This window comes from Coptis chinensis, chromosome 6, assembly GCF_015680905.1.
Source record: "Coptis chinensis isolate HL-2020 chromosome 6, ASM1568090v1, whole genome shotgun sequence".
NCBI classification, from domain to species: Eukaryota; Viridiplantae; Streptophyta; class Magnoliopsida; order Ranunculales; family Ranunculaceae; genus Coptis; species Coptis chinensis.
Window position 1 is genome coordinate 78,964,400 of NC_141461.1, and position 21,844 is coordinate 78,986,243.

Here is a 21,844-nt window from a genome sequence, read left to right on the forward strand (position 1 = left end):
ACGCCTTGAGCATTGCAAAACTGTTCGCTTAAATTTACGAAAAATAAGAAAAATAATTAAATTGAAAATGTTTATTGTTGGCAACGAGTGTGGTGCTGCTATAGATTAAATATCTATTGCAACCCCCTTGCCGTCACTGGTAATTCTGGGATAGACTGTGTATGCCCTTGTTGCGACGTTTTCGGTGTTGCAAATGGGCTTTGGTTTGGGCGAAAATAATCCTTTTTGCTGCAAATTTTTCGCGCTCCAGTTTTCCAGTTTTCGTGTTCCCGCTGGAAGTCATAACAAAATTAGGAATACTAAAAAAAAAAAAAAAAACATGTTAAAACCCTAGATTGCCGTCTCTCTCCAACTAAATCTAAACTTCTTTCCTCTATCGATCTCTAAAACTCATCCTCTCCACATCTTCAAAGCTTATCTCTCCTCCACCCTCAACCTCAAGGTGAGAAGAATTGAAAAGTCATTGAAACTACAACAAAATCAAAAGATTTGTTTTTTTTGTTCCCTGCCCTAGTTGAAATCGTTTTTTTTCTTGTCTTGATTGATTGTTTTAACTTTAAAGTGGGGTTTTTGGTGTTCTTTGCAGTGATTTGTGGAGCCAGGTAGAACTGCTCGAATTGGGGTTTTCTACAGTCGGTAAGATATATTGCTTTGCTTTTGATTTTGGGTATTTTGTTTTTGTTTTTGATTTGTGATATAAAGAACAAATCTTTATATTTCAATTTGAAGGAATTTTGGCGTGTATTCTATTTCAATATCAATCTTTCAATAGTTTGGCGTGTATTAATCTTTGCCAGGGTAGTTTCGTTGGTTTTGTTGTTTCTCGGTCAGATTTTTGGCAAGCATCTTGTGTTTGATTTGCATGTTGCGTCTAGGTGTAATGTGTTATGGGTGTTAGTATAGTTAGATCATATTGGATTTATTGTATATTCTGTTGGGATGTAAGTGTTGGGTTTGATAGCTACTATAATATTGTTTTGGGGTTGAGAAACTTTTTTGTAATCGGGTTACAACCCAAATTAATGCTAAATAGGATGATTTTAAACATCTTTGGATTGCAAGTTCTACCCTTTGTTGCGTATTTCTATTAGGATAACCTCTTTTGGGAAAACCTTCTACTTTTTCTGTTTTGAGAGTCGGTTTAGTCTGGTGGGATAATCTCATGCTAGTGTCGGAATAATGGATTAGCCTCTTATGCTATCGGAAGGGGCGTAACGCTTGCTTTCCGATCCCTTTTAGTTGACTTTGGCTTCCCGTTCAAGTTCAACAGCCTTATAGAAGTCAGGGGCCCATGCTACCATATGAAAGAATTGACTACTCTATGAGGGGATAGACTAGAGTTGTCCAATACGATAGGCTACTCCCATTGAAAGAAGCCTGCCAAAGAAGCAAGGGCTGAGCTACTTTTGACTTGAGTTCTTTTTGCTCGGACTCAGTTACAGTATGCCAATGAATGGACAGTCAAGCTGTCCTTGTCCTGTCTAAGACCTTCTTTTATAGGCAGTTTCCGTGGATCAAGAAAGAACCGGAATCGATTCGTCTTTCTATTGTCCCAAAGGCAAGCGGATCAACCCTTCCTTCATTCCCGTTGTAGAGATTGATTATCTGAGAGAGGCGCTACTGGCTTCTATTCGTATGGAGGAAATGGGAAAAGGGATCGCAAAGATCAATTACCAAGCAAGGGAAAGCAAACGCTACCAGTGTTGCGAGGAAAGATATAGCTATCAAGCTGAAACTGGAACTCGAGTCTAAAATAGTTGGAAAGGTCCCGGCTGCCAACCACGCTTCACAGCTTCTCTTTCCTTCTTAGCACTACGTTAACAATAGCAAAACTAGCTTCGACTCTTCCTATTGAATTGAGTTTGAGTCGGGTGATTGAACTCCGAAATGATTTAATCAGTAAGTTCCTTTCTCTTCTCTTAAGGCATATTCTCTATTGTGATTTATCGATATATGCAAATATCAATCTGGTTATGGATGATCTTTAAAGCTCACTAGCCAACTTCGTTAGGCTAGTGAGGCTTTCAGTCAACGGAGGTGGGCGGAGGTAACTCAATTGGATATATAGTCGAAAAAAGAATTAGCCGAGCTTTCCAAAAGTGATGTTGTTTGCCACCGTTGTTCAAAGGGCTTGCCCCTAAGGGCACGGAATAGAGAAGGTACAAAAAGTGGCGATCGTGGCCCCGGCTTGGTCGACCGGGCCAAAAAGCTGGTGCATCGCTAAATATTAATGAATTCCGTTCGTGTTAGCTATAACGATAGTTCTTTTTACCTTACCCTCGCCGGGCTAGCTCCGCCACGCCTAGCATTCCTATCGGGTTAGCTTCTATGCGTCTTTGTGCTCTGCCGGTGTTTACACGCCGCATCCGATGGAAGTGGAGTGAAGGAGCTCTCTCGGGTGAGAGGGCCGAGCGTAACGACTTTTAGTACAAGCGCTTATGCATGGGGCTGCTTCGCTTTGCTAGTTAGTGGTTGAGTTCCCGTCGGGTTAGCTCCGCCGCCTAGCCGGGTATTCGATCGGCTGTGGTGAGTTATCTTCTATGTGCCTTTGAGTGTTCAGCCCCGTCTTCAAGCCTTGAATCAGATGAGTGAAAGTCGTTTCCCGCTTGCTTTCGGGTCAAGTTCCTCTCGGCGTTGCTTTCGGGTGTTAGTCTCGAGTAAACTCCTCTTGAGCGAAGTTATTAGTGTGTTAGTAGCAGCTGTTACCGGTGTTGTAAGTAGCTCCGCGTTCAGAAGCTGTTCTTAGTGGGGACGACTAATGGATGACAGTCGACCTCCGAAGTTAGAGTCAGTAGCTTAGTGTGTTCAGAGTTTCTTCGCCAAGCTTATCCGCCCAAAGAGAAACAAAAAGGTCTCATCCCTATAAGTAGTGTGGTAAAACCTCTAAAAGAAAAAGACTCGACTCACAATGCCAAAACAAATCCTCTTGGCCCTGTTATTTAGATTTCAAGAAGCCAGTGGTCAAGATCCTTTTTCTCGATAAGTTAAAGCATGATGAACGATCAAAACAAAAAGTATGAAGCCCGCAAAAATCCCCACCCGTGAATGGCCCTATAATCCGAACCCTTAAGTATAGTATCCAATTTTCCTCCTAGGACTAAAAACCCATTTTCTTAAACTGGAGATAGAATCTATTATTTACGCCTAACGAAGTTCCGAAGTTCTTAGTTGAAATCTTTGACTCAAAGTTCTTATCGCGATGTTCCGATTTTTTCGGCTTAAGGATCCAGTCCCCTTTCTTTTCGTTATGGAATAAGGATTCATACTGCCGTGTCAAGTCTCGGATAGAAATCCCAACTTATTTCGGTCCCGCCCTATGGTCTTCTCCTCTATACCATCTATACCCCTCTGGCTCGTCCTGTACCAAACCTACTGTCTTTCGAAAGCCAAGATCGGAAAGCCGAATTTTCTATCGCCACCAAACGCATAGTATAGGGGAGGGGAGATTTCGATTGGGTTGGTGTTTAGTGTCAGTGAGATTTGAACATCGATCCGTCCAACTCAAAACCCCGTTGGGTAATTCTTCCCCAGCCCTTTCCGACTCAGCCCTCCAGGTTCACCTAGATCCATAGACCGGCTTGCTATTAAGGTAAAGCTATTCAGTCAAGCGCTTAACATAAGTGAAATATATGCATAACTTCAAAGAGATAGACTAACACTTGTCAGTAGCCGACTTCAGGTCGAAGCTATAACATACAGGATTACCAATTAGTCAATCAAGAGGACTTGTCTGATGAAACATCTTGTGGTATCCCTTTCAAGACATCCATAAGACAATCATGGACGGGACGCAGCGGGCCTTGATTCACATAATTTTCTATTCCACCTCCCTCAATACTACAACCCGGATGGCTTTAACCTTTGTTTAGAATCGGGCAGCCTAGCCCCCTATCTCTCCTCCTTAAGAGCCCTTAACGATTCCATAACTGAATGAGCTTCCCCGAGTCAAAGTTTGTGGACTACAATGCTCAGTTTTGAGCCTTGACCGACACAAAGAGGTCGATCAAGACTCGCGATAGCTTCAAAGAGATAGACTAACACCTATCGGTAGCCGACTTCAGTCTAAGCTATAACATACAAGATTACCAATTAGTCAATCAAGAGGACTTGTCTCGATGAAACATCTTGTGGTATCTTTTTCAAGACATCCATAAGACAATCATCGACGGACGCAAAGCAGCCTTGATTCACGAATTTTCTATTCCACCTCCCTCAATACTATAACCCAGATGGCGTCTTAACCTGTTTAGAATTAGGCAGCCTTGCCCCTCTCTCTCCTTAAGAGCCCTTAACGCATTCTATAACTGAATGAGCTTCCTCGGAGTCAAAGTTCGTGGACTACAACACTCAGTTTTGAGCCTTGAACGGCACAACAGGTCACGTTTCAAACAGTCCTGGTGAAAATTAATGTTGGTGCCATTGAAGAGTTGTTGTTAGTAGTTTGAGTTTCCCTGTGAGTCTGAATAACGTGAATAGCCATTCCACCAACGCTTAAAAACTGCTCATAACAGTGCTGGCATTTGAAATGGGTTGATTTCTGATGCCTATCAAGTACATCCTCATTTTCAAACTCTTGATCACAGTAGTAACAATAAGCATTCTCTTCTTCCATTGTTACTTTTCCCTACTTCCCACAACAGATATTTCTCACACCCTTTCTCCTCTTCCAATAATATCAATCTTTCTATTGGAATAGCGTTGCCTTTTAATATTCTTGTTATGCAATATATGAACCATGCCATACTATTGTAAAAATATTGGTATTATCAGTTAAAGAACAAATTGCATGACTATACATGTAAAGTTATGATATCAAGAAAGAAGAGTGGTGGCTCATTCCATACTTGAGTCAGCTTTTATATATGGTTCTCTTTGCTAGAGCATATTGAAATAGAAGGGAGACCTTAGTTTCCCAACCATGACCCTATTGCTAAGAAGATATTAAAAAATGACCGACTTTTTAAAATATTGAGTCAATTTTTGGATATGGATATCGCGCGAATAGAAAAGTGCTGCTGAAAGTAGAAAAGTATGGTATGAATCTTTCCTTCACTTTTCTTTAGGTCAATTAAGGTTTGTACGATTTCAGCGATTGTAAGTGGTGCCTTGTTTATGACGTGTGCGTGTGAATTTGGGTTTTGAGTTTACAAGTGAGAACCTTATATGTCTTATTTTATTTTGGCTAATTTTGTTGATTCCTCGATCTTTGCAACTTAATGTAATAGAGTGTGTTTGAAAACTTGGTTTAGGTCCTCAACTTAAACACTTGCAACAAGGAAAATAGGTTGAAGCTGTAAACTTATTTCAGGTAGCCTTTTCATGTTTTCTAGCTTGTATATTTTTTAGATTAAAATTGAACTTTTGTTTGTTGTAATGCAATTTTAGTAGTTATGAACAATTGGTAGCTATATTTTAGAATTGAACTTTTGAACAATTGATAGCTATATTTAAGAAAGGTCTCGAGTGTTTTTTTAGTTGTTGTAGATTATCTAGAGGCAAGGTCTGATATATTTCATTAGTTGTTTCTCTACGGGAGATCTTAACTGAACAAGACCCAATCTAGGCATTCCCTGTCTTTGGAATAACTCACCAGATAAGTTCTAGTAAAGCTTTTCGAACATTCGAGGCTGGTGGAGGCTTGTGGTAGCCTTTCTTTAGTGATATTACAATACTAACACAATGTCAGAATTCTCAATTTGCAACGGCCACTAACCGTCCTAAATGGTTTAAAATGATGGCTATCGACCATCGCAATAGCCCTCCTTAAATTCGCTATCGTTTTCATTAATGACGGCTACTAACCGTTGCTTTATTTAAATAAATCGACAGTTTACGGCTGTAGTTAATTTCAAATAATACAACTGCTTGAAGCCATGGTTAATTGAAAATATTCAACGGTTTTTGGCGGTTGCTTAGTTTATTTTGTTGTCTTCAAAAATTATGAAATTACATCCCGCCCATGGCCGTCCTTTTGGAATTTGTTTTTTGTTCTTTTTCCCACCTGCAAGAATTTCCATTAAAACCTGTTGTAACAAGCACACAAATCACACTTTCACAACTTCATTTTCATTTTGCACCAAATTTCCATTAAAATACCAAAATATCAAGATAACTTGACGTTTACAAAAGCTTGACATCCAAAAGTAGAGATAAATGCAACTTTAACTGTTTACTCTCTAAACACTTAAACAAAATACTACATATGTACTTGCTTACATATAAGACTAAATTTGATGTCTCAAAACTCATAAGAAAAGAAATGTACAATCTTTAATTTTAAAGGTAGGAGAGTCGAGGAGCTTCATCAAGTAAAAAATACACATCTACTTGACCAGGGGATGACTTTACCAAATTCAAAGCATCTCCAACATTCCATCTCCATCCTAAAGTGGTTTATCGCGAATCAAGTATCTCATCAATGCGTCTACATAGATGGTGCCATACCAAACCACCACCTTTTTGTTACGAACTTTTCACTTGAAAACTTGCATATGGAAGAAGGCCCATGTTTGATTGAACTGGTGAATAAAGAATAAGAGATACTAATCTTAGGAACAAATAACCATCAGAATAGTATATGCAGAAGAAAAAGTAAGTATAAAACAAATTGTAGACCATAAAATAAAGACAAGAATAACCATCAAGTATATATAAAGAAACGCATTGAGAAATAAAGTGTAATGGCAAGATGATCGATATCAACACATGGTACACTAGTTGGAAAAAAAAATTAAGCAAGTCTAAGATAATTATGGTATTATGCAAAATCAGATTATATGAAAATTTGACTAAAGAAAACAAAATACAAAATGCATCTGCAGAGTTGTGGCTATTAGTTAGAAATGATGAAAGAGTTCATCCGTGTATAAGAGTAGAAGTCACTTCAATTACCAACTCATAATATAAGAGTTTGAGTTACAGGAACCATTCCAATATATGGGAACTATTTACCAAGTAACATATATAAAACAGAAGCGTAACTCGAGCCCAAGGCGCTTTTTATAGCCGAGAGGTCTAAGATAAAGTCCGGCCAACTATCTAAGCTAAAAGATCAACTCCCCAGCCCAAAGCCCCCCCCCCCACCCTTCCCCGAAATTAATAAATGCACATATAAGGACTCATATGCTAAGGGAATTTAATCTTGATACTATTGATCTAAGGTGAACAAGATTAATGTCATATAGATAAGTTATGCAACTACACGGGTGATGACAACTTCTCTGTGTTCATTCACTAGTTGAAGTTCTTGTGCCACTTTCTATTTTGAAGTGATTATCTTTGGTAAACAAGTGGAATAGACAAGGTAATTACCTCAGACCTATGGATTACTTGGGGATCAAGATCACTACTCGCTTAACCTCGATATGAACGATTGCCAAAGATATCATGCCCTTTGAACACGAGATATATATTTCATATATTCAATATCGAGGAACGTGTCAAATATATGAAGTAAAAGCCTTCAGAGATTAAATTGCACGTAACCAATAAAGAAAGCGACAAAAATCCAATACATGCACACAACACGAAACACATGTTAGATACAAAAGATGGAAAGTATATTGAACACTAGTGAATTAGAGCATACCTTTACACATCTTTAGATTCAGCTAAAGGTATATCCTCGTCACCTCAGTTGCTTCAATCTATACTGTTATTCTAAATCATCTTGCTAGCATTTTTTAGTATTTGTAATTATGTTATTATGTATCATATTAACTTGATGGATTTTTTTTTTTCTTTTGAGCTGATGGGAACATCAGCTACAAGCATTTGCTGCTTGTAGGATCATCTGTCCTCTCAGTTTTGTTCTTATAAGAACCTAAGGAGTGAAATTTGAACATAACGACACTAAATCCCCATTTGCACTTGCACTTGCATCTCCACCATAACAGGCTCTTATTAGGCACTTGGTTTAGTTATATACAATGAGATTTCCTCTACTGTAGTGTATTTAATTTAACTATTTCTATTTTGATTGTTAATGGACTGTCCTTGGTTAGTTTAAATGTTTGGGTTTTCTTATTTTGTGATGTACAATTATTATCTCGTAGTAGGGAACACGGAAATGGATAAGAGTTGGATGCAATTGCCAAATAGGTTTTGCCCAGTGTATCAAAAAGGAATTAGGGATTAGCTTGAGAAGTAGTCATGAAGAGCTACTATATAAATAAGATATATACATTTCTTATCTTTTATGATTAAATTTGGATGCAGCAAGTCAAATATAAGTTATATTGTGGATGCAGCAAGTCAAATTGTCCTTATACAGTAGTTTCAATTATTCATATCAGCTTAAGTATGATAATAGATCGAGTGACTGCGATATTTTTTCCTCATTTTAATCTAGTAGTGTTGTTTTGTTCTACCATGTGGACGGTACAAGTATTTTTTTTTTCCTTTGGTAAGATATGTTTCCTTTGCCATATTTATTAAAGGTGCAACATACTTGATTCATGTTTTCTTCTTTGATTACTAGAAATGGATAAGAGTTGGATGCAATCGCCGAATAGGTTTAGGCCTGACTATAAAAAGGAATTATAGATTTTGTTGAGATTGCTCGTGGTCATACGCATTTAATGGGAAGGACTAGATGTCCATGCAAACAATGCAAAAATAGGAATTACAAGCACATCGACGAGGTAAAAAAGACGATCTAGACCTTTACGGCATGGACAAGAATTACACCCGTTGGGTTTTTCATGGAGAAGACTATGAGGAACAAAGTGACGATGATGACGATGATGTTGGTGAAGGGGTACAGTTTGATGGATTTGGATGACATGTTTGAAGATTTGTAGGCTCCAATACACATTGATAATCTGGTGCCTAATGTGGAACATAGGGAATCAGGAGGTAATATAGATCCATTTGATGAACTTTTGAGTGAAGCACGTCAACCTTTGTATCCAGGCTGTAAATCTTCAAAGTTAGATTGTGTCGTGAAGTTGCTTCATTTGAAGATAATTAATCATTTGGAGTAACAAATCATTCACTATGATTCTCCAAAGTTGATTAAAGCAATATTGTCTGAAGGTGAGACACTCCCAAAGTCCCATTACGAGGCGAAGGCATTAATGCGTAACTTGGGACTTGGTTATATCTCAATCCATGCATGCAAGTATGATTGTGTGTTGTTTTGGAAAGAAAATGAAAATCTTCAAAATTGTCCAGAATGTAATGAGCCGAGGTATCAAGTCTTGAAGGCAAGACTTAAAAAAATACCACAGAAGGTGTTGCGTTACTTTCCACTTAAACCAAGGCTCAAGAGGCTATTCATGTCGAGGGTTAATGCTGCAGATATGAGATGGCATAAAGAAAAACTTGAGCATGAGGAGAACGTACTTAGACACCCAGCAGATTCTAAAGCTTGGGGTGATTTTGACAAGGAACATGAGTGGTTTGCCAATGATCCTCGCGAATGTTAGGGCCTTTGGTCTCGCAAGCGATGGATTTTACCCTGTTTGGTAATATGAGCAGCCAATATAGTATGTGGCGGTCTTGGTTATGCCATATAATTTACCACCGTGGAAGTGTATGAAAGAACCATTCACCTTCATGTGCTCGATCGATCCTGTGGCCTACATCGCCTGGGAATGATATCGATGTCTATTTACGACCTTTGATTGATGAACTAAAAGAGTTATGGAATGATGGGGTGGAGACGATGATGCAAGAGCAAAGGAAACATTTCGGTTGCATGCCGCAGTTGTTATGGACTATAAATGATTTTCCAAAGACTAGGTAATTTATCCGGGTTGAGCACGAAGGGGAAACTGGCTTGCCCTAATTGTAACAAGGATACAGTTTCCATGTATTTAAAGAATGGCCGAAAGTTGTGTTATATGGCCAATCGTCGTTTTCTGCAGCCAAGGCATCCTTGGAGAACTCGTGGCAAACACTTATTTGATGGAAATAGGGAGAGCAGGTTGCCACCTACAGAGTTGTCTAGGGATGAATTGTTATCACAGGTGAACTATGTAGAACCTCTTCAGAAATTCGGAAAGCCGCCGCCTAACAAGAAGAGAAAGCGTACTGAGATGGAGTTGAATTGGACAAAGAAAAGCATATTTTTTGAGTTACCGATTGGGACACTCTTAAGCCACGACACAACTTGGATGTTATGCATGTTGAGAAGAACATCCGTGACAATGTAGTGGGGACATTGTTAGATATAGATAGCAAAACAAAAGATTCAGTAAAAGCTCGATTAGATTTGGCAAAGATTGGGTATAAGAAAAGAGTTGCATCTAATCCCAAGAGGTGATAAGTTTGTAATGCCGCCAAAGATGCTACACATTGTCATCTTGAGAGAAAAAAATCTTTTATGAAAGTGGTTGAAGTCGGTGAAGTTTCCCGATGGCTATGCATCTAACATTTCTAGATGTGCAAATGCTAAAGATGGTAAGATAACAGGAATGAAAAGTCATGATCGCCATGTGCTCTTGCAACAACTTCTCCCAATTGCAATACGTGGTTTTGTGCCCAATGATGTAGCCATTGCATTGGTTGAGTTGGGAATGTTCTTTAAAGAGTTATGTTGCAAGACTTTAAAATTGGAAGTATTAGAGAAAATGGAAAAGGACATTGCGGTGATACTTTGTAAGCTCGAACAAATATTTCCTCCCTGCATTCTTTGATGTAATGGTCCATTTGGCTATCCACTTGCCACGCGGAGGCGATATTTGGAGGACCAAAGGCAAAGATAGGTGGATGTATCCTATTGAAAGGTGAGGTTTACTGTTAGTAATTTATTTAATTTGAAATTAGCATGTTCAAGTTTTTATTTACTATATATATATTACATGTGTGTGTTATATGCAAACAGGTATCTACACACGCTAAAACAATATGTTCAAAATAAAGCTCGCCCCGAAGGTTCAATTTTGGCGTATGTAGACAACCAATGTCTCTCACGTTTTGCTCCATGTATCTTCAAGGAGTTGAAACTCGGTTCAATCGTGAAGAACTAAACTATGATGGTGGTAATGAGAATCAACAAAAGTTGGATTTCGTGTTTTCGCAAGACAAAATGTTCGGCCTTTAGGAGCCTATACAAGTTCCATTCTTGATCCAAAAGACTATGCCAAGGCTCATTACTATGTGTTGAATAATTCTCAAGAAATTTCAACATATTTAGAGTAAGTTTTATTGCATTTAGCTTTACCGAAGTCTTTTTTATCATCATCAACTACTCGAAGTTATTAAGTTTATATATATTTGATATGCATGCAGTCAACACATGATGAGCTTGAAATGCAAAGCTCACAATAACTTACATGAGAAACAAGAAATGTTGTTTCCTAGTTGGTTTCAAAAACGTGTAAGAGCTCAGATTGCTACTTTTTTATACAATGGTTATGAACTTGGATAATATGCTAATTATGTTTTCCTAACTTGGTGCACTAATTTTATGAATAGATGCAAGTATTGGCGCAGTTGAGAACTCCTCCTCCGGGTTTACGTGATGAATTATATTCATTGGCATGTGGGCCCGATAAACGTGTGAAACGGTATAGCGGATGCATTGTTAATGGGATTAGGTTTCACACCAAGGATCGAGAAAAAAATCTCCGAACCCAAAATAGTGGTGTTGAAGTAAAAGGGGAACACCAAGGAGAAGAGATTGACTTTTATGGTGTGTTAACTGATGTTTTTGAGGTTAGTTATCTATTTGGGAATCGAGTTTATCTTTTCAAATGTGATTGGTATGATGTTGGTAATAGAAGGACGGGGATTCAAACGGATGGTCACTTTACTAGTATTAATGGCTCCAAGATGTGGTATAAAGAAGACCAGTTTGTCTTAGCCACGCAAGCATGTCAAGTCTTTTACGTCGATGATACCAAATTAGGTGTCGGTTGGAAAGTTGTGCAAAAGACAAAGCCTCGAAACGTGTTTGATGTTCCAGAGAAAGAAGAAGCAGGTAGTGATGTAGCATATCAACAGGAAGAGCAAGTTGGGGTGAATATCGACAATGTCCAACTTGATCAAACTCATGAAGCAAGCAGCAGCGGGGTTCAAAATGCACCATTCACACCCATACGTCTAGATAGGGAGGATTTGGACCCAAACGAAGTTGATGCTAATGTGGTCGTGGCTGCTATGGAAAGTCATCAAACCGATAACAATTTCATTATTGACGAGGAAGATGATGAAATAGATGACACATTAATAGAGTATTGTTCTGAAGAGGAGCATGTCGTATCCAGTGATGATGATACAGACATTGACTAAATGTTAATGAAAAACTTCATTATCCATTTTGTATTTTATATCTATATATATATATATATATATATATATATATATATATATATATATATATATATATATATATATATATACACATTAAGCGTTAAAGCATATTCTAGCTAGGACAAGTTGTTTGGATTGCATTACATTAAGTGATAGTTTTGTTGTTGGATCTATTTCGTGCTAAGTCAGGTACATGCTTATATATTAAGAATTGAAACTCTCCATTTTAATGCTATATTAATTTTTTTATATATGACTTTTAATGTGCTTTATTATTGTATTTAGATTATGTGCCATTTGATATCAATTGTTTTTTATCAAATTTAAGTTTTGCGTGTATAGCTATGACGCCAGGTGTAACTCGACGAGTGAGAGCACAACCAATGTCAGCGGTTAGCGAAGTGAACACATCAAGTATTGGTAATAAGATTATATTTTGGTTTGTTTAATGCATTGGATAGTTCAATAATAAAAGACTAGGCATCTTTTTTTCTTCTTTTTATGAATGTTTTTGTTAACAGCTCCAACTAAGAAAAAAAGAGGCAAGGCTATGAATAAGAAACTCATTGATTACAAAGCTGCTACTGGTCAAAAACCTAGGATAGAGATCCACAAAGATCATGCAAGACCTGTGGGAAGGTGGAGTACTCAATTCGTGAGGGAGATTGGAGTAGTAGCGCGACAACATGGACCTCTTACAGGCAGTGATTGGGATAAAGTGGAAGAGGATGTGAGAGGACCATTACGTGATCGCATTAAGGTAATAAAGTTTTTATTCTAGTTGCATGGCATATCGAATGATTCCTTGTAACTTTGTAATGCATTTCTTGTAGGACAAGTTTGATGTGGATATGCAACTTCCACATGTGAAGCACGCCGTGGACAAGATATTAGGGGAGCTTTAAGAGGATATAGGTGTCTTCTTCACTTGCACTATAAACGTTTTGGAAATGATGCAGTGGCACCCATTTAAATCCTTATAGTGGTGTGGGCGCAAGATAAATGGGATGCTTGCTGTGATTGGTTTCGGGGGAAGATTTCAAGGTATGATAGTTTACTTATTAGTCTCCTTTAAATGGTTATTGTTGGCTGGTTATTGTTGTGATTGGTTTCATGTGTTTTGAGGAAATTAAGGAAATCTAGAAGAGGATATAATTATATTTTTGAGGTTGAAGTGGTAGTCTGGCTATGTTCCAAGGAAAGGATTGTTCTAATTTTTTTTTTTTTTTTTTAAGGCTGAGACCCTTTGTTTTCCTCTTGACTTGAGATTAGGCAATAATGCAGCTCTTTACATTTATCCCATCTTAGTTCAAAGTTGAGTCCAATGAGCCACTGATTATATGATTATATTATTCAAATACAACTTGTAATACAATATTCATTTTACTTCAGAAAATTAGCGAGCAGAATTCAAGTAATCGGCAAAAGCTCTCAACAAACCATCAGGCCGGGTTCAAAGTCATTTCTACATTTCTTCGAGGAATCGGTATATTTTTATTTACATAATTTATGTTGCTTTGGAGTTGTGTACTATTATTTAAAATAAATTATCGTTTTCAAATATTTTTTTCATAGCTGACTCAAAACCCAACAAACTGTGGGAAAGATTGAATTCTACCGTCGAACCCACTTTAGTAGTAAGGGATGGACTAGTCCTGTAGCTCAGGAAAATTATGTAAGTTAAATGACTCTTACTTGCTTTTACCATTGCACTTTAATTTCATATATTTATCCCTAGTTTAAACTTACAGAACCGGATGCGACAACTTAAAGTTGAGTCTGAAGCAGAAGGTGGTGAGCCAAAGACTGAGGATGAAATTTTTAGTACAGTATTGGGTGTAAGATCTGGATATTGTAAAGGCCTTGGGCATGGTGTCATGCCACCATCAGCTAGAAGGATGAGATCCATTCACTTAGAGGAGGAAGTGCAAAGGAGCAATCTTTCAAGAGGAAGTACAAAGGACGAGGGGTCGAGGAAGCTGAAAAAACGAATGACGAGCTCATCGCTGAAATGGTATCCCAAAGAACTAAATTGGAAGAGGTTTTGGCCGTTCAAGCTAGGATGGAGGCTTGGATGCTACAGTTCAGTGGAGGTTCTCAATGGTACGTAGTTTGAAAACTTTAAGCAAGTAAGAAATATTGGTATCTTATCTTCCTCGCTAATGATGTATTTTTTTTTTTTTTCTTTTTTCACACAATTAGGGATATATGATTGACAATTAGGTGTACACATCGAGGCATTGATAATTCCTTGAAAGCTTGGTTTGTCTGAACCTTTAAGACGTAAGATAACCAGCACTAATTCCTACACTTGATCGGTCTCATATGTTACCTTAAAAGAGCTGGTTCAACATGCATGGCTTAAACGCTATTCTAGAGCCCAACCCTTCCCTCGAAAGCATTTTTGTTGATGGTTGAGCTTCCAACCTTCCCGATCCTAGCCTATCCATCTCGCCCTTGTTCCTTTCAGCGGTAGTGTTTTGTTTTTGAGCTTAGGTTCTTTCCCCGAGCCCCCTATTAAAAACAAGAGCAAAGGATAGATGGAATAGCCGAAGGATAAAGGTTAGGACAAAGGATAAAGGTTAGGCGTATTTCTTTTTTTAGTGTCATCATTTGTCGCTTCAAAGAAAAGTTTGTCTTTGCCAGCTCGCGCGACGCCTCCGCCCCCTCTGCTTCCTTTGCAGCCTCTTCAGCTTCAGCCATAATCCCACTCTCCACTCGACCCAGCTAGTAATAATTTACTTAGAATAAGGATAAAAACATTACAAGTTCAAGGGGATAAGAGCGTAATCTATGACCCATACATTTATTGGCCTAAACCATACTAGAAAAAGAAAAAGCAATCTTGTTATAAGTCCTAAAACTTCTCTTTCATAGTCTATAGTAATTATTCTTTGCATGACCAGAACATAGATTTGATACGAGATTGTTTTCTTGGGTTTGAGTTGCTAAGAGAAAAAAAAAAATGTCAAGTGGACTTGTTCGTGGTGGTGGTGGTAATAGCAGGTTGTAGTAGTATAGTATGGTTTAGAAGAGATCTTAGAATTGAAGATAACCCCGCACTTGCTGCTGGTGTAAGAGCAGTCTTTGTGGTTCTTTGTTTTTATTTGGGCATCCAAGAGGAAGGTTATTATTATCCAGGGGAGAGTTTCTAGGTGGTGGTTGGTGATAATCATCCAATTAGGTAACTAGTGTTGTGGATCCGCTAGATTTTTTCGATTTCAAAGGCACCCATTTTTTTTTTTTTTAAGGTTACCCAAAAAGGGGGTCTTTAAATTTAAAAGAAAAGAGGGAGACTAGGCGGACAAAGCGAAAATGAGGCAAAGAACAAGGAAAACAAAGACAAACGCCTTCTCATTATCCAAACACACTACTTAAACAGGTCCCCAAATTGGGTTTATGGTACAGGTTTGGCTCGGAAAAACTCCCTCCTTCGCTTAAAAGGGCTCTCTTGAGCAATTATTGCAACAAATGGAGTACACAATTAGAATTATATTACCGAGAAGAACCTTTACATATTATCAAGAACAACTTCCGTCAAAATCTGGGAAACATGATTCAACTCAAGTAATAAATAGGAGATACGTTCTCGCTCAATCTTACGCTTAGCACCATCCAAGGTATTTTTGAGTAGCATTGCAACGGTCATTGGGCCCACACCTCCTGGAACTGGAGTCACCCATCCAGCAACTTTGCAAGCTTGTTCAAAGTCCACATCACCTACGAGCCTATAGCCCGACTTTCTACTTGGGTCATCAACAGCATTTGTACCAACATCAATAACTGCTGCACCAGGTTTGATCCAGTCACCTTTAATCATATTTGCCTGTCCTGCTGCAGCTATGATGATGTCTGCTTCACGAATAATGCTTTCAGAATCAGTGGTATGCATTGAGTGAACCTGAATAAATGGCATCTGCTTTGAGAAGAAGCAACGCCACTGGTAGTCCAACTATATTACTTCGACCAACTACCACTGCCCTTTTGCTCTTTACACTTATGCCACTGCGTGATAGAAGTTCAAGGCAACCCTTTGGTGTACACGGCTGAAATAATGGATCTCTGCCTTTCATACCAAGTTTGCCAATGTTCAGAGGATGAAAACCATCTACATCCTTTTCAATGCTGATTTCATTTAAGACGTTTTCTTCATTGATATGTGCTGGAAGAGGAAGTTGAACCAGTATTCCATGGATGTCAGGATGAGCGTTTAACTCCTGGACCTTTTGGATCAATTCAGCTTCGGGTACTTTCTCGGGCAGATTGATATCATAAGATTTAATTCCAACTTCAGCACATGCCTTTCTCTTCATATTCACATAGCTTTGAGAATCTTTCCTACTTCCCACAATAATAACAGCTAGCCCAGGGACCTTTCCATGTTTAGTGGAGAGTTGTTGAACTTCTGAAGCTATTTCAGAACGTATAGTATGAGCTATTGCTTTACCATCTATGATCGTGGCTTTCTTCTGCTCTTCTTCTGAAGACGCCATTATTAAATGAGATGGATAATGATGAAAGGCACCCATAGTTGATCAATAAGATGTAGACTTCTGCTATTGATCACAAGCTAAAAAAGCTTTGCAAGATGTTTTGCAGTTCTAGTCCACCAATAGTGCATCTAGGGCAGTTCAGTGGCTGATCATAACTATTAAGGTCTGCTATCTTTGCATTTTCAAAGATACACACTTTCAATTTTAAAATTTGTTTGAACAGATAGCTCCTTTTCATGTTATCGATCCAATTATTAAGGCTGAAATGGAGGAGAGTGCTTGCTCGAAGTGTGGGTGTTGGATAGAAAGGCTTCGCTTGTCTGTTCTTGACCCTCCTTCTAGCTCTGTTTCCGTTTCATCGATCAACCGTCTCTGCTGGTTTAGGATCAATCGCGATCGAGTGTCCGTGCTTCATAGCTTCTTACTTTTGGTTCATGCTGTAGTCACATGCACAAATAAATATCAACACTCATTGCCTAACTAAAATTCATGGGTTGGAGGTCCTGATTGCCTAACTAAAAAAATAAATACTTGGAAAGTACTTCTAAAAAGAAAAGGATTATGAAGCCGATGCGACAATGGTTTAACATCACCTCGCATCGACTACATAATTTCTAATTCATAGTGATTGCAAAAAACAAAAATTGACCCAAGATGAAACAATCAATATAACGTTGATGCACTATGGCTTAAAGACGCCAATAACAAATCCATAATCTATAAGAGGACGACCTAAAAGTGAGGTCAAGCTTCTAGTTTTGCAGGTTGCTTTTCTTGTATTTATGAGGCTTTTTGGTTTTATTTAAAATGAATTAAAAGATCACCCAAGATGTACTTATTCTTCTCAGGGTTAACGAGTATTACCCCCACTAGATGTTTTGTTTGGTACACTTTGTTGGTGCAATATCTTGGTATGTATAGAGCTACTCCCCTAAATTATTGTATGATTCAATAATAAGATTTTGGAGGAGTTCAGGATAAGGACATATATGTTATGCTCATGGATTCCGCCCATGAGTTGTTGGAAGTTTGAAGTCAAATGTTGATGGTTTTGTGAATGGGGTAGGGAATGGCCATGGGGAATCATCAGAGACAATGAGGGTAGAGTTGTTTCAGCTTTTACTGGTACTGAGTGCATGTACGAACTCGATCTATCTTGTTCCAGGAATTGAAAGCTATTGAGCTTGGGCTACTAACTTGTCTAGCTATAGACTTGAGAAGGGCTGTGTTGAATTCAGGTTCATTCAAAGATGTATGGTCTATCAACAAGATTGAAAAGCCACCTTGGTATGTATTGTAAAAATTTGGTAGCGGCTATAGTTCAGATGTCCAGGCACTTCAACTCCATTTCCTTTTCTAATGTGTTTAGAGAAGCAAATAAGGCTGCCATATGTTTCTGATCTTTAAGCCAACTTCGTGGAGCAGCCAGATCGAAAGCTGCGTGGAGCAAAGAAAAGAAGCCCGTTCCTCAATCAAAAGTCAAATCACCAAGCAAAAGGTAGGAATTGGGCACCGGAGAATGAAACTTTTACAATCTGGATGTACTTCCGCTGTCAAAATGAGAGTTTCAGGCACCTTGTGGGGAATCATTCGATGTCGGAACCATGTTATCCACGAAGCCGGGTCTTTTTCCTCTGCTTTTTGTCGAATGAAGCCTTTTTTTCTCTGTTTTTCCTTTTATTAATATTTGAATTCTTCATAGTAAAATGACTGATGAGGTGTACACGGGCGCGGGGAAGGCACCTACTACAACTCAGCCCGGGAACCCCAATCTATTATCTCCGGATTCAGCCTTTATTCCGTCTAATCCCTTGGCGGCTTTGCTCGAGTGAACCACCTCCGTGGCATCGGCTTTTCTTTGCCTCTTCGCCGGACATAGCAGGTTTTACATCCGAAATCGCAGACGAAAGCAGCAGCAGCCTCCCCGTCTAGTTCTCATTGGAAAGGAATCACTGAATATTCCTTCGTCTCTCCGCCGACGGTTTGACACACAGTCATACCTGATTGGCTCCAAATCTATAGTTGCTAGGTCGAGTCATCAAGATGGAAAAATGATGGCATCCGAACCCTTGACACCCCCGGATATCAAAGTTCTAAGAGAAACCATTCGGTGTTCCATCAATCTAGTTACCGATCTCCATTACTCATGGTAGTTGAAGCCAATCAACATTTAGCAAATGAGGATTACAAGGCACCGTGATCTTCCAACCCAAGTATTAGAGTTTAGGAGCTCAAAGTTGATCGATATGAAGATGTTGTCATGGATGAGTTGGTAACACTTGGGAGATCGCCAAGCCTTCTCTTTGCAACTTTAGACCTATAACACCACACCTCAAATGCCTCAGTCAAGTCGGGATACCTAATGTACTGATTCCTCAACCAATCGGTCAAGATCTCCGCTTGATCTCCCCGATGGTAACGCAAGTAGCATTGAGACAAATGCTGATTCCAAACTTTGCCATAGCTCTCCATCCATCTTGAATGGCGGAGAATCGTCATCATTGATTGTAGTAGAATCAACTAAAGGTTTCATCATTCTTACAAATGGAAGCCAAACCTTTACCATGTGAAGCCTTTTAACAGTTGGGAGTATCATCCGCATTACCATATGCAATTGCCTCCAAAACCTTAGCTGCAACTTCAATGACCTTCACCATCGTCTCAAGCATGTCAAGATCCGGAGTTTGAACCTCAACGGCCTTCACAATGTTTTCTCGATGCTTCCACCCAACTTATTACAAATTCTCTCAATGTTTCCAATTTAGTTAAAATTTGGCATGCCCAAGCTAAATCAAGAAGAAGGGACTGCAGATTAGGTAACTTATATCAGGTCCAAAACAGTGCCCCGAGACTCAGATTTAAACGACTCCAAGAGGGCCATAGAATCTATTTAGTAAACTTCTCGAGCATTCCCTCATTTCACTTTTTATCTCTCGCCGTTGGCTGCAACAAGTGGGGCATCATCATCTTCTATAAGCATATACTCAAGTTGCTCTTGGCGGAGGATTTCAGATCATTCATGGAAGGAGAAGGCTAAGATGTGGCAAAACGGATAGCTGACATAAAAATTCCCTGTGATGGCTGTAAGATTAACTGGTTGGAGACGGGCAAGGATTGGTTCACTTGAGCTCCTAGGCCGGTGTAATTTTAAGAATCTCCTCCTCCTCGGCCTCCTCCCAAGGACTGCCTCTAAGTACTCAACACACTTACCAATAATGTCCTCACAACCAAGTTCGACAGCCACTTGAAGGGTACCAATGGCATTTCTAACACCATGGCATGTGTTGGTAATCGAGCCATCAGAAACAGCATAGAGGAGACGTAGCAATGAAACATGGTGGTCAAACTGAGATTCTTGGCAAGACACTTCGACGCAGTTGGGGAGTCCAAGATCTTGCACGTGGGCCAATTCTCGACGACAACCGATCAAGAAAGTACTTGGTCTTTTTTTACGAGAACATGGGAGTGACAATACAACCATTCATCCCTGCCCTCTTGTGTTCAGATCCTAACAACAACATCACTAGTGGACTTATTCCCGATGTTGCATTGAGCCCTTTGCTTCTTTTCGTAGTATTGATCTCCATTCAAGCTCGAAAACTAATGACAAGGCCCTTTACACATCTTGGCACCTTGTTCTCTTTCTTGGTAGCTCTACTGGTTTTGATATTTTCGTAGTCTCTAGCTCTTCATTCCTTTTTGATATTTAACCGCAACGCGCTGCTTGATTTATTTGATGTTTAGCCTTATTTTATTGTTTCATTGGTGATAACTTTATGACCACGAGGTTTTTAATGGTTTGGCATTTACATGTACAATTTAGTTCAAAATCTATTAGTTTTTTGCTATTTTTGTCTTCTTATTTGATCTGTACCTTCATGAATGTGATCAAGTTATAACTTTGATAAGTTCTTTCTAAGCTTTTGGCTATGGGCACCAATTTACGCATATAGGAGGTGCATAGTTTCATATGCATTGTCAACTTGAGTGTGTATTAGGTTTATTAATGTTTCTAATAAATTTACTTTACATTTTTTTTTTTTTTAATTTGTTATGCCAGATTGGTCGATTGGTCGCCAGAAGTAGTAGAATTAAGAAGAAGCTCCGAGTGGATGCTGCTCAAATTAGCATGTTATAGACATTATTTGTGGAATTTTAGTTTTGAATAATTCGTTTAATTTAGTTGAACGTTGTTAAGATTATGTGAGACGATGTTTTTTCGCAAAAAATAGTTATGTGAATTCTTTAAGATCTTTTGTATTGATCGAATGGTTTAGTAATGAAATTCATTTTGTTATGATTTGTGGTGAATTGTTATAGGGTTACTGTGTTCTATAAAAATTGTTTTGGGCAGGATTATGTAAATGAAAATGTACAGGTATATATATGAATTGCACCATTTGTAATGCTAAATGCGTCCCAAATAAAGTGTGTGCTTTTCTGGAATTTATATCATTCGCAACAATTTTGGTGTAGCTAAAAGATTTGATTCTACCGTAACGTAGACATTTTTTGCCACACTTGGTGTGTCGCTAAATTTATGGACGTCTGTTGCCACGCCAAATGTATAGCTAAAAATTCAAACTTTCCGCAACGGAAATAGTGTAGCAAAAGGTTGCCTTTTGCAATGCCTAGTTGTGCAGCTAAAGGTATCACTTTTGCAACGCCATCCTAGTTGTTACAAGCTCTCTTTTGCGACGCCAAGCGCTGCAAATGGTTTGAAATAAATTTGCAATTAATTTAATTTTCATAAATGAAGTAGCAACGGAATTAGTGTATTAACAGCGCCCATAGGCGTCGCAACAAACTAGGAACATTTGCCACGCCACTTTTGGCGTTGCATTTGAGTATTTGAGACGCACTTTTTAGCCACGCCTTTGCAACGCCATCTGGTGCGTTGCGACAGATCTTTTGCCACGCTCAAAGGCACCTTTAGCGATGGGGTATGGCGCTGCTAAAACCATGCTCTGTTGTAGCTAGCTGGGATTCTTTTATAAAATTTCAATCTTTTATGAAAACTTTTGTTAATCTAATAATGTTTGTCTTTCTGTTTTGATGTCGTTCAGTATTCACAGCTGGAGTTCATCGATGCA

General features: G+C 38.7%; 1 protein-coding gene and 2 pseudogenes across 1 annotated transcript; 1 reads left to right on the plus strand and 2 right to left on the minus strand.

Moving 5' to 3' along the window:
- The first annotated feature begins 263 nt into the window (after positions 1-263).
- LOC147494658 (uncharacterized) lies at positions 264-21,051 on the plus strand. The gene is made up of 10 exons (XM_086566105.1): positions 264-442; positions 587-636; positions 5,250-5,308; positions 12,601-12,678; positions 12,780-13,018; positions 13,092-13,302; positions 13,651-13,744; positions 13,834-13,933; positions 14,010-14,361; positions 20,812-21,051. The coding sequence occupies exons 4-6, from the start codon at positions 12,603-12,605 to the stop codon at positions 13,161-13,163; spliced, it is 387 nt and encodes a 128-aa protein (XP_086422231.1). The 5' UTR covers positions 264-442; positions 587-636; positions 5,250-5,308; positions 12,601-12,602; the 3' UTR covers positions 13,164-13,302; positions 13,651-13,744; positions 13,834-13,933; positions 14,010-14,361; positions 20,812-21,051.
- LOC147494659 (bifunctional protein FolD 2 pseudogene) lies at positions 15,770-16,790 on the minus strand (annotated as a pseudogene).
- Positions 18,975-21,715, minus strand: LOC147494660 (BTB/POZ domain-containing protein At3g05675 pseudogene; annotated as a pseudogene).
- Between the last annotated feature and the right edge of the window lie 129 nt (positions 21,716-21,844).